The sequence below is a fragment of the Panulirus ornatus genome, chromosome 66 (assembly GCF_036320965.1).
Source record: "Panulirus ornatus isolate Po-2019 chromosome 66, ASM3632096v1, whole genome shotgun sequence".
NCBI classification, from domain to species: domain Eukaryota; kingdom Metazoa; phylum Arthropoda; class Malacostraca; order Decapoda; family Palinuridae; genus Panulirus; species Panulirus ornatus.
In genome coordinates, this window is record NC_092289.1 from 3,940,554 (window position 1) to 3,954,248 (window position 13,695).

The window sequence follows — 13,695 nt, forward strand, 5'->3', positions numbered from 1 at the left end:
AAAGAAATGGCCCAACCCACCCCCATACACATGTATATACATACACGTCCACACACGCAAATATACATACCTATACATCTCAATGTACACACATATATACACACACAGACACACACACATATACCCATGCACACAATGCACAGTGTCTGCCTTTATTCATTCCCATCGCCACCTCGCCACACATGGAATACCATCCCCCTCCCCCCTCATGTGTGCGAGGTAGCACTAGGAAAAGACAACAAAGGCCCCATTTGTTCACACTCAGTCTCTAGCTGTCATGCAATAATGCCTGAAACCACAGCTCCCTTTCCATATCCAGGCCCCATACAACTTTCCATGGTTTGCCCCAGACGCTTCACATGCCCTGATTCAATCCACTGACAGCACGTCAACCCTGGTATACCACATCGATCCAATTCACTCTATTCCTTGCCCGCCTTTCACCCTCCTGCATGTTCAGGCCCCGATCACTCAAAATCTTTTTCACTCCATCTTTCCACCACCAATTAGGTCTCCCACTTCTCCTCGTTCCCTCCACCTCTGACACATATATCCTCTTGGTCAATCTTTCCTCACTCATTCTCTCCATGTGCCCAAACTATTTCAAAACACCCTCTTCTGCTCTCTCAACCACGCTCTTTTTATTTCCACACATCTCTCTCACCCTTACATTACTTACTCAATCAAACCACCTCACACCACACATTGTCCTCAAACATCTCATTTCCAGCACATCCACCCTCCTACACACAACTCTATCCATAGCCCACGTCTCGCAACCATACAACATTGTTGGAACCACTATTCCTTCAAACATACCCATTTTTCCTTTCCGAGATAATGTTCTCGATTTCTACACATTCTTCAAGGCTCCCAGGATTTTCACCCCCTCCCCCACCCTATGATTCACTTCCGCTTCCATGATCACTTCCACAACCAGATATCTAAAACACTTTACTTCCTCCAGTTTTTCTCCATTCAAACTTACCTCCCAATTGACTTGACCCTCAACCCTACTGTACCTAATAACCTTGCTCTTATTCACATTTACTCTTAAATTTCTTCTTTCACACACTTTACCAAACTCAGTCACCAGCTTCTGCAGTTTCTCACATGAATCAGCCACCAGCGCTGTATCATCAGCGAACAACAACTGACTCACTTCCCAAGCTCTCTCATCCACAACAGACTTCATACTTGCCCCTCTTTCCAAAACTCTTGCATTCACCTCCCTAACAACCCCATCCATAAACAAATTAAACAACCATGGAGACATCACACACCCCTGCCGCAAACCTACATTCACTGAGAACCAATCACTTTCCTCTCTTCCTACACGTACACATGCCTTACATCCTCGATAAAAACTTTTCACTGCTTCTAACAACTTGCCTCCCACACCATATATTCTTAATACCTTCCACAGAGCATCTCTATCAACTCTACCATATGCCTTCTCCAGATCCATAAATGCTACATACAAATCCATTTGCTTTTCTAAGAATTTCTCACATACATTCTTCAAAGCAAACACCTGATCCACACATCCTCTACCACTTCTGAAACCACACTGCTTTTCCCCAGTCTGATGCTCTGTGCATGCCTTCAACCTCTCAATCAATACCCTCCCATATAATTTACCAGGAATACTCAACAAACTTATACCTTTTTTAAGTATGATCACAAATTCTTTCATGGGTAATAAGTCCGTATCCAGTTTTGAAAGACTGGGAGCATTAAAACTGTGGTTTTGTGAGTAAAGTTTCAGTGCCTTTTTCTCCTGCAACATCTTGAACCGTATTTCAAGAGGTCTGCGTTGAGTATCTGTACACAAAATCATGACCAAGAGCCTAGTTTGGTCAAGACCCTTAAATATTCTGTTACTGTCTTTTCCACATACTTAAATGTTGTCTAAAATGTCCTCCCTATCCCACCTCACTTGAGTTATGAAGGTATTTCTGAACTTGTTATTTAGTTCCTCTTGTATGCTTATATCATCCCTTACAATTCTTCCCTCTGAATCGTTTAGACTAATCAACTGCTTTTTAACTAACAATATACTTCAGATGGATTTATAAAGTTTTGAACTTCCTCCTGCCTTATCCACAATATTCTTATGAAAGTTCCTGTTTCTCCCTATTTACCCTGCTATACTTGTTCCTTGCTCTCTTATACCTTGTAAAAGCTCGCTGGTGGGATGCCACCTATATCTTCACCAATGCACATTTTGAAGATCCCTAGCTTTTTCAAAAAAATGTTGAATTTTCTTTCTTCTTTCCTAACTTTTCCTCTGTATTTGAGACAAAAGGTACCCATGTTCCTTCTCCTTCATTGTAAATTCCACTGAACCTTTAACCACAATGCCCTAGTTCCTGGTTACTGAATGCTATATCCCAAGCCATGTTACTATAAAAATTGTTGAGGACTGTGAAGTTTCTATGTTTATATCTCCTCATTCAGTTTATTTGTTTGTGTGTGTGTGTGTGTGTGTGTTTCCAGGTTTTATGAATAGGTACAGTAAAACCTTTAAAGTCACTGCTATTTCATCTCTCCTTGAATGATTTTAACAAGCCTGTCAGTGTTGTTCCTAAATGTCTTATGAACTTGTTATTAACTCATTCTTTTACTTCCCTACTGGGCAGTTTTACTCATATTCTTTGTAGTCTGCACTTCCAACCTCATCGTAGTAATCCTGTCCTCCGCTCCCATAGTCATCAATATCATTGGTGGCTTCCTGATATTGCTGGTATTCTGATACTAAGTCATTCATGTTGGACTCAGCTTCTGTGAATTCCATTTCATCCATGCCTTCCCCGGTGTACCAATGAAGGAAAGCCTTACGTCGAAACATTGCAGTGAACTGCTCAGAGATCCTCTGAGGAAATATTGAGAGCATGTTAAAGGGTTAAGAAAAAACAGAAAAGAAATGTATGGCAAACAATGACTCAAGACAATATAATCTTAGAGCAAATGGATGAGTTCTTGCAAAGTAAAATGTATTTGAGAGTCATCACATTTTCAAAGGGAAGAGGTCATGGATAAAATATTATAGACATGTAAACAAAAGTGGTGTGAGCAATAGCCTTGGAAAAATAAAGATGGGTCAGCTGCATTGTTGGGCTGCCACAATGCATTTAAATTGGTCCACATAAGCAGGTAGTAAAAAAATTGGATATTTATGAAAGCATGAGAGAAATTAAGAATGCTGAAAGTTATCTAAATAGAAGAGATGATACATGTCAAAGGTGCCTAGATATAAAGGTAACCCCATGAGTGGGAATATTTCAGTAAACCAAAGGTTTCAGTGCATTACACATGACAGCAAGATACTGAGTATAAGTGAATGTAGCCCTTCATGTCTGTTTTCCTGGCGCTACCTTGCTGAAGCAGGAGGTAGTGTTGATCTTTCCTATGGGCCTGGGTAGCACCACGACTGGATGAAGGCAAGCAAGGAAACAGACGAAAGAATGGCCCAACCCATCCACATACACATGTACATACATAAACGCCCACACGCGCAACATATACATACCTATACATTTCAACATATACATACATATACATACACAGACATATACTTATATACACATGTACATATTCATACTTGCTGCCTTCATCTATTCCCATCACCACCCCGTCACACATGAAATAGCACACACACACACACACACACACACACACGCGCGCACACATGCACACCCATGATGTAGCACTAGGAAAGACAAAAAAGAAAAGGCCACATTCATTCACACTCAGTCTCTAGCTGTCATATGTAATAGACCCAAACCACAGCTCCCCTTCCACATCCAGGCCCCACTAAACTTTCCATGGTTTACCCAAGACACTTCACATGCCCTGCTTCAATCCATTGACAGCACGTCCACCCCAGTATACCAAATCGCTCCAATTCACTCTATTCCATGCAAACCTTTCACCCTCCAGTATGTTCAGGCCCCAATCACTCAAAATCTTTTTCACTCCATCTTTCCACCTCCAATTTGGTCTCCCGCTTCTCCTCGCTCCCTCTACCTTTGACACATTTATCTTCTTTGTCAATCTTTCCTCACTCATTTTCTCCAAGTGACCAAACCATTTCAACACACCCTCTCTGCTCTCTCAACCACTCTTTTTATTACCACACATCTCTCTTACCCTTTCATTACTTAATCAAAACACCTCACACCACATATTGTCCTCAAACATTTCATATCCAACACATCAACCCACCTCCACACAACCCTATCTATAGACCATGCCTCGCAACTATATAACATTGTTAGAACCACTATTCCTCCATATATACCCATTTTTGCTCTCAGATAATGTTCTCACCTTCCATACGTTCCTCAACGCTCCCAGAACCTTCGCACCCTCCCCCACCCTATGACTCACTTTCCCTTCCATGGTTCCATCTGCTGCTAAATCCCTTGCAGATATCTAAAACACTTCACTTCCTCCAGTTTTTCTCCATTCAAACTTACCTCCCAATTAACTTTTCCCTCAACCCTACTGAACCTAATAACCTTACTCCTATTCACATTTACTCCCAGCTTTCTTCTTTCACAAACTTTACCAAACTCAGTCACCACCTTCTGCAGTTTCTCACCCAATCATCCACCAGTGCTGTATCATCAGTGAACAACAATTGACTCACTTCCCAAGCCCTCTCATCCACAACAGACTGCATACTTGCCCCTCTCTCCAAATCTCTTGCATTCATCTCCCTAACAACCCCATCCATAAACAAATTAAACAACCATAGAGACATCACACACCCCTACTCCAACCCAACATTCACTGGGAACCAATCACTTTCCTCTTTTCCCACTCATACACATGCCTTACATCCTTGGTAAAAACTTTTCACCGCTTCTAGCAACTTACCTCCTACACCATATACTCTTAATACCTTCCACAAAGCATCTCTATCAACCCTATCATATGCCTTCTCCAGATCCATAAATGTTACACACAAATCCATCTGTTTTTCTAGGTATTTCTCACATACATTCTTCAAAGCAAACACCTGATCCACACATCCTCCACCACACTCATACATGTCACTACATATTAATGAGGAATAAAAATTTTGCTGCTTCAGCCTGTATTGTGGAGTAGCTTTAGCCATCAGTCTCATGAATCTATGTCCTCAACATGACTAATTGGTAAGTTATCCATTACTAACATTTCTGCATCACAAATATACAGTTTCTTTGATTCAAATTTAGAAGCATTGCACAGTTTTCCACTCTGATAATGTGTTTCAATATTTCTTTGTTTAATGTCTGACTTCACTCATTCCAAAGGAGTTTTTTCTGTCTCTCTCCTCAAACTTCTTTCTTTCTTCTGCTTCTAACTTTTCAAACTGTTCTTTGTGCACTGATTTTAAATGATTTTCAACAGATGTAGTTCCACATCCTTCATGAATAATTTTTTTTTGCGCAAAAGACTGCGCTACGTTATTTTGTTGTTCCACAAAGTACTTCCACACTTGACTGTTTCTTGACACCATTGTACATAAAAAAGAAAGTCAGTAAGGTTGGGAAAACTTGATAATTTCACTTCAAGCAGTTTGATCAACTGACACAATGCCTACCCAAGCCAAGCTCCTCTACACTGCGGCCAGAGTGTGGTGACTCGTATAACTCACGCCAGCTCCCCCACAACACTTTATCATGGAGTGATAAGAAGTGCTCAGTGCAACCAATTCTTGTTTTTCAGTCTTCTTTTGTATATCCACCACATCCTCTTTGTGTGTGGTAAGGATGCAGATGTGGATATTTATTAGATTGCAAGTGTGGGTGTGGATGTTCCGCATATGCGGATGCGGATATCTGATACATCTTTATTTATAACATTTCAAAGGAGTTCCCCAGGAATGATTCTTACTTCAACTTTCTCTAGTCTCTTCCTACATGACATCCCATTACCTAAGCAAAAGTAAAGTATAAGGGAGAACTACTCACTAAAATATTTCTAGGGGTTAGGAAACCTGATTTTCAAAAGATGAAGTCATAGCTGTTAGGGAAAAATATGATTCATTGTGAGAAAAAGTATGGTCCAAAAATGGGTGAAGAAGGAACAAAACTGAAGAGGAATGGCATACTGAGCATGTTGAGTGATGTTAAACGACTGTCTCAGATACTTGGTTTTAATGGGGTAGGAAGTAAGACCAGCAACCCTGACATAAAGGGTGTAAGACAGTTACAGGCATCTGACATTCCTTAGTAACGACACTAGTATTCCTTGGGCAGAAACTACCTACATTCCACTACCTAGTTGGGTAGCTCCAAGACTGCAGAAAATGTTGGTGGCATATAGTCTGCAAGATTATATGAAATTTGAGTGTCAAGGTCCATCTGCAGTGCTTGGGCTGCCTTGCATGTATTCTCAAGCACAAAAACTAATGGACATATGTGAAAGTTACAAGACACTGAAAAATGCCAACCCATTCTCACCTTGAATAATTCTTGGATGGCAGTGGAGTTCCCAATGAAAGTTCCTGACATTTTCAATCCTCGAGGAGGAATGTCACAAACTGCAGTTTTGACGTTATTAGGGATCCACTCCACAAAATATGAGGAGTTCTTGTTCTGCATATTCAGCATTTGTTCATCAACTTCTTTCATTGACATCCGACCACGGAATACAGCAGCCACAGTGAGGTAGCGACCATGACCTGGGTGACAAGCAGCCATCATATTCTTGGAATCAAACATCTGTGCTGCCAGCTCAGGAACAGATAATGCACGGAACTGTTGGCTACTGTTGGTTGGAAAGGGATCTTTAAGTATTTTATTCCATATAAATTTTTAGTACATTACATACAACAGTGAACAAATACCAGTAAAAGACTATATACAAGTTATCTTATATACTACACAAAACTAAAACTATTATAGTTTTATGATATTCCAGTTACCTACTACTTCACTGCAAATACTCTTGATTCTTAGTATCTTTTACTTAGCATAAACAAAGCAAGCACATGATATGGAAACCCTAAAATCATCTGCCCAATCTTGTTTCAAGATAGAATTAATTGGATGAATTTCCTATACACACACACACACACACACATATATACATATTTTTATATTATTATTATTTTGCTTTGTCGTTGTCTCCCGCGTTTGCGAGGTAGCGCAAGGAAACAGACGAAAGAAATGGCCCAACCCACCCCCATACACATGTATATACATACACGTCCCCACATGCAAATATACATACCCATACATCTCAATGTACACATATATATACACACACAGACATATACATATATACAGATGCACACAATTCACACTGTCTGCCTTTATTCCTTCCCATCACCACCTCGCCACAGATGGAATACCATCCCCCTCCCCTCTCATGTGTGCGAGGTAGCGCTAGGAAAAGACAACAAAGGCCCCATTCGTTCACACTCAGTCTCCAGCTCTCATGCAATAATGCCCGAAACCACAGATCCCTTTCCACATCCAGGCCCCACACAACTTTCCATGGTTTACCCCAGGCGCTTCACATGCCCTGATTCAATCCATTGACAGCACGTCAACCCCGGTATACCACATCAATCCAATTTACTGTATTCCTTGCCCGCCTTTCACCCTCCTGCATGTTCAGGCCCCGATCACTCAGAATCTTTTTCACTCCATCTTTCCACCTCCAATTTGGTCTCCCACTTCTCCTCGTTCCCTCCACCTCCGACACATATATCCTCTTGGTCAATCTTTCCTCACTCATTCTCTCCATGTGCCCAAACCATTTCAAAACACCCTCTTCTGCTCTCTCAACCACACTCTTTTTATTTCCACACATCTCTCTCACCCTTACATTACTTACTCGATCAAACCACCTCACACCACCCATTGTCCTAAAACATCTCATTTCCAGCACATCCACCCTCCTGCGCACAACTCTATCCATAACCCACGCCTCGCAACCATACAACATTGTTGAAACCACTATTCCTTCAAACATACCCATTTTTGCTTTCTGAGATAATGTTCTCGACTTCCACACATTCTTCAAGGCTCCCAGGATTTTCGCCCCCTCCCCCACCCTATGATCCACTTCCGCTTCCATGGTTCCATCCACTGCCAGATCCACTCCTAGATATCCAAAACACTTTACTTCCTCCAGTTTTTCTCCATTCAAACTTACCTCACAATTGACTTGACCCTCAACCCTACTGTACCTAATAACCTTGCTCTTATTCACATTTACTCTTAACTTTCTTCTTTCACACACTTTACCAAACTCAGTCACTCAGCTTCCGCAGTTTCTCACATGAATCAGCCACCAGCGCTGTATCATCAGCGAACAACAACTGACACTTCCCAAGCTCTCCCATCCACAACAGACTTCATACTTGCCCCTCTTTCCAAAACTCTTACATTCACCTCCCTAACAACCCCATCCATAAACAAATTAAACAACCATGGAGACATCACACACCCCTGCCGCAAACCTACATTCACTGAGAACCAATCACTTTCCTCTCTTCCTACACGTACACATGCCTTACATCCTCGATAAAAACTTTTCACTGCTTCTAACAACTTGCCTCCCACACCATATATTCTTAATACCTTCCACAGAGCATCTCTATCAACTCTATCACATGCCTTCTCCAGATCCATAAATGCTACATACAAATCCATTTGCTTTTCTAAGTATTTCTCACATACATTCTTCAAAGCAAACACCTGATCCACACATCCTATACCACTTCTGAAACCACACTGCTCTTCCCCAATCTGATGCTCTGTACATGCCTTCACTCTCTCAATCAATACCCTCCCATATAATTTACCAGGAATACTCAACAAACTTATACCTCTGTAATTTGAGCACTCACTCTTATCCCCTTTGCCTTTGTACAATGGCACTATGCACGCATTCCGCCAATCCTCAGGCACCTCACCATGAGTCATACATACATTAAATAACCTTACAAACCAGTCAACAACACAGTCACCCCCTTTTTTAATAAATTCCGTTGCAATACCATCCAAACCTATATATATATATTATATATTATATATTATCCCTGGGGATAGGGGAGAAAGAATACTTCCCATGCATTCCTCACGTGTCGTAGAAGGCGACTAAAGGGGACGGGAGCGGGGGGCCAGAAACCCTCCCCTCCTTGTATTTTAACTTTCTAAAAGGGGAAACAGAAGAAGGAGTCATCCTCCTCGAAGGCTCAGATTGGGGTGTCTAAATGTGTGTGGATGTAACCAAGATGAGAAAAAAGGAGAGATAGGTAGTATGTTTGAGGAAAGGAACCTGGATGTTTTGGCTCTGAGTGAAACGAAGCTCAAGGGTAAAGGGGAAGAGTGGTAGGGAAGGAGTAGCACTATTCCTGAATCAGGAGTTGTGGGAGTATGTGATAGAGTGTAAGAAAGTAAATTCTAGATTGATATGGGTAAAACTGAAAGTTGATGGAGAGAGATAGGTGATTATTGGTGTATATGCACCTGGGCATGAGAAGAAAGATCATGAGAGGCAAGTGTTTTGGGAACAGCTGAATGAGTGTGTTAGTGGTTTTGATGCAAAAGACTGGGTTATAGTGATGGGCGATTTGAATGCAAAGGTGAGTAATGTGGCAGGTGAGGGAATAATTGGTATACATGGAGTGTTTAGTGTTGTAAATAGAAATGGTGAAGAGCTTGTAGATTTATGTGCTAAAAAAGGACTGGTGATTGGGAATACCTGGTTTAAAAAGTGAGATATACATAAGTATACGTATGTAAGTAGGAGAGATGGCCAGAGAGCGTTATTGGATTACGTGTTAATTGATAGACACACGAAAGAGAGACTTTTGGATGTCAATGTGCTGAGAGGTGCAACTGGAGGGATGTCTGATCATTATCTTGTGGAGGCGAAGGTGAAGATTTGTGGGGGTTTTCAGAAAAGAAGAGAGAATGTTGGGGTGAAGAGAGTGGTGAGAGTAAGTGAGCTTGGGAAGGAGACGTGTGTGAGGAAGTACCAGGAGAGACTGAGTACAGAATGGAAAAAGGTGAGAACAAAAAAGGTAAGGGGAGTGGGGGAGGAATGGGATGTATTTAGGGAAGCAGTGATGGCTTGCGCAAAAGATGCTTGTGGCATGAGAAGCGTGGGAGGTGGGTTGATTAGAAAAGGTAGTGAGTGGTGGGATGAAGAAGTAAGATTATTAGTGAAAGAGAAGAGAGAGGCATTTGGACGATTTTTGCACGGAAAAAATGCAAATGAGTGGGAGAGGTATAAAAGAAAGAGGCAGGAGGTCAAGAGAAAGGTGCAAGAGGTGAAAAAGAGGGCAAATGAGAGTTGGGGTGAGAGAGTATCATTAAATTTCAGGGAGAATAAAAAGATGTTCTGGAAGGAGGTAAATAAAGTGCGTAAGACAAGGGAGCAAATGTGAACTTCAGTGAAGGGGGCTAATGGGGAGGTGATAACAAGTAGTGGTGATGTGAGAAGGAGATGGAGTGAGTATTTTGAAGGTTTGTTGAATGTGTTTGATGATAGAGTGGCAGATATTGGGTGTTTTGGTCGAGGTGGTGTGCAAAGTGAGAGGGTTAGGGAAAATGATTTGGTAAATAGAGAAGAGGTAGTAAAAGCTTTACGGGAGATGAAAGCCGGCAAGGCAGTAGGTTTGGATGGTATTGCAGTGGAATTTATTAAAAAAGGGGGTGACTGTATTGTTGACTGGTTGGTAAGGTTATTTAATGTATGTATGATTCATGGTGAGGTGCCTGAGGATTGGCGGAATCCTTGCATAGTGCCATTGTACAAAGGCAAAGGGGATAAGAGTGAGTGCTCAAATTACAGAGGTATAAGTTTGTTGAGTATTCCTGGTAAATTATATGGGAGAGTATTGATTGAGAGGGTGAAGGCATGTACCGAGCATCAGATTGGGGAAGAGCAGTGTGGTTTCAGAAGTGGTAGAGGATGTGTGGATCAGGTGTTTGCTTTGAAGAATGTATGTGAGAAATACTTAGAAAAACAAATGGATTTGTATGTAGCATTTATGGATCTGGAGAAGGCATATGATAGAGTTGATAGAGATGATCTGTGGAAGGTTTTAAGAATATATGGTGTGGGAGGCAAGTTGTTAGAAGCAGTGAAAAGTCTTTATCGAGGATGTAAGGCATGTGTACGTGTAGGAAGAGAGGAAAGTGATTGGTTCTCAGTGAATGTAGGTTTGCGGCAGGGGTGTGTGATGTCTCCATGGCTGTTTAATTTGTTTATGGATGGGGTTGTTAGGGAGGTGAATGCAAGAGTTTTGGAAAGAGGGGCAAGTATGCAGTCCGTTGTGGATGAGAGAGCTTGGGAAGTGAGTCAGTTGTTGTTCACTGATGATACAGCGCTGGTGGATGATTCATGTAAGAAACTGCAGAAGCTGGTGACTGAGTTTGGTAAAGTGTGTGAAAGAAGAAAGTTGAGTAAATGTGAATAAGAGCAAGGTTATTAGGTACAGTAGGGTTGAGGGTCAAGTCAATTGGGAGGTAAGTTTGAATGGAGAAAAACTGGAGGAAGTAAAGTGTTCTAGATACCTGGGAGTGAATCTGGCAGCGGATGGAACCATGGAAGTGGAAGTGAATCATAGGGTGGGGGAGGAGGCGAAAATTCTGGGAGCATTGAAGAATGTTTGGAAGTCGAGAACATTATCTTGGAAAGCAAAAATGGGTATGTTTGAAGGAATAGTGGTTCCAACAATGTTGTATGGTTGCGAGGTGTGGGCTATGGATAGAGTTGTGCGCAGGAGGGTGGATGTGCTGGAAATGAGATGTTTGAGGACAATATGTGGTGTGAGGTGGTTTGATCAAGTAAGTAATGTAAGGGTAAGAGAGATGTGTGGAAATAAAAAGAGTGTGATTGAGAGAGCAGAAGAGGGTGTTTTGAAATGGTTTGGTCACATGGAGAGAATGAGTGAGGAAAGATTGACAAAGAGGATATATGTGTCAGAGGTGGAGGGAACGAGGAGAAGTGGGAGACCAAATTGGAGGTGGAAAGATGGGGTGAAAAAGATTTTGAGTGATCGGTCCCTGAACATGCACGAGGGTGAAAGGCGTGCAAGGAATAGTGAATTGGAACGATGTGGTATACCGGGGTTGACGTGCTGTCAATGGATTGAACCAGGGCATGTGAAGCATCTGGGGTAAACCATGGAAAGTTGTGTGGGGCCTGGGTGTGAAAAGGGAGCTGTGGTTTCGGTGCATTATTACATGACAGCTAGAGACTGAGTGTGAACGAATGGGGCCTTTGGTGTCTTCCTAGCACTACCTCGCACACATGAGGGGGGAGGGGGTTGTATTCCATGTGTGGCGGGGTGGCGATGGGAACAAATAAAGGCAGACAGTATGAATTATGTACATGTGTATATATGTATATGTCTGTGTGTGTATATATATGTGTACATTGAGATGTATAGTTATGTATTTTGCGTGTGTGGACGTGTATGTATATACATGTGTATGTGGACTACATCTTTGAACATAAACTGAGGGTCGATGAAGCGAGTCAATATCATAAACTCAGCTTGGATCTCATTTGATTTTGCATTCTCAGTGACTGGAAGTTTAAGTTTCAAACACAAATACAGAATGTCAGAGGAAACTAATGGATTTATGGTCAGAGCAGATAACTATGTGTCTTATCTCTGGGGAATTTCACTAACATTTTTTTTTTAAAGAAAGTACAGTAACAGATACCAAGATGATAATTTCCATATCATTCTCGTATAAAACTCAGTTATTCCTATCTAGAAAGTTATCCTGAGAAGCAAGGCATCTTTTCAAGTAAGTTTCATAGGAACAGCAAAATGTGAAAAGCACCCAAATATTTTTTCAGACAGGTTGCCATGTGGTTCTGTCCCATGGGGTAAATGTGCAGCCTTTTAGTGCTGAGCCAGGCAAAAGGGCCACAGGAAGAAATGCCCCACTGCTTTCTACTTAAAAGATGCCTAACTGGGAAGTCTTTCCCAGTGATTTTGGTTCTTGCATATTACTGTATCAATCTAGCAGCCAACTTACACATATAAAACTCCATCAACGTGTTTCCATTCTACAAACTTGTGCCATACCTCCTCTGGATACTTTTCTTATGAAATAAAAGTCATATATATATATCTTTCTTTCTTTTCTTTCATACTATTCACCATTTCCCACATCAGCAAGGTAGCGTTAACAACAGAGGACTGGGCCTTTGAGGGAATATCCTCACCTGGCCCCCTTCTCTGTTCCTTCTTTTGGAAAATTAAAAAAAAAGAGAGGAGAGGATTTCCAGCCACCCACTCCCTCCCCTTTTAGCCGCCTTCTACGACATGCAGGGAATACGTGGGAAGTATTCTTAAATAAATATATATATAACATAATTATAAATGAAAATTCTGGGAGCCTTGAAGAATGTGTGGAAGTCGAGAACATTATCTCGGAAAGCAAAAATGGGTATGTTTGAAGGAATAGTGGTTCCAACAATGTTGTATGGTTGCGAGGCGTGGGCTATGGATAGAGTTGTGCGCAGGAGGATGGATGTGCTGGAAATGAGATGTTTGAGGACAATGTGTGGTGTGAGGTGGTTTGATCGAGTAAGTAACGTAAGGGTAAGAGAGATGTGTGGAAATAAAAAGAGCGTGGTTGAGAGAGCAGAAGAGGGTGTTTTGAAATGGTTTGGGCACATGGCGAGAATGAGTGAGGAAAGATTGACCAAGAGAAT

At 41.6% G+C, this 13,695-nt stretch overlaps 1 protein-coding gene across 1 annotated transcript in view; it reads right to left on the minus strand.

Annotated features, from left to right (window-relative positions):
* Nucleotides 1-1,314: 1,314 nt before the first annotated feature.
* LOC139746917 (uncharacterized) overlaps nt 1,315-13,695 on the minus strand; it is a 95,718-nt gene continuing 83,337 nt past the window's right edge. Inside the window, exons 15-16 of the mRNA XM_071658589.1 lie at nt 6,459-6,765; nt 1,315-2,875 (exon numbers count right to left, since the gene is read on the minus strand). Of these exons, the coding sequence (XP_071514690.1) occupies nt 2,645-2,875; nt 6,459-6,765 (538 nt within the window). The 3' untranslated portion in view covers nt 1,315-2,644. The remainder of the gene's footprint in view (nt 2,876-6,458; nt 6,766-13,695) is intronic.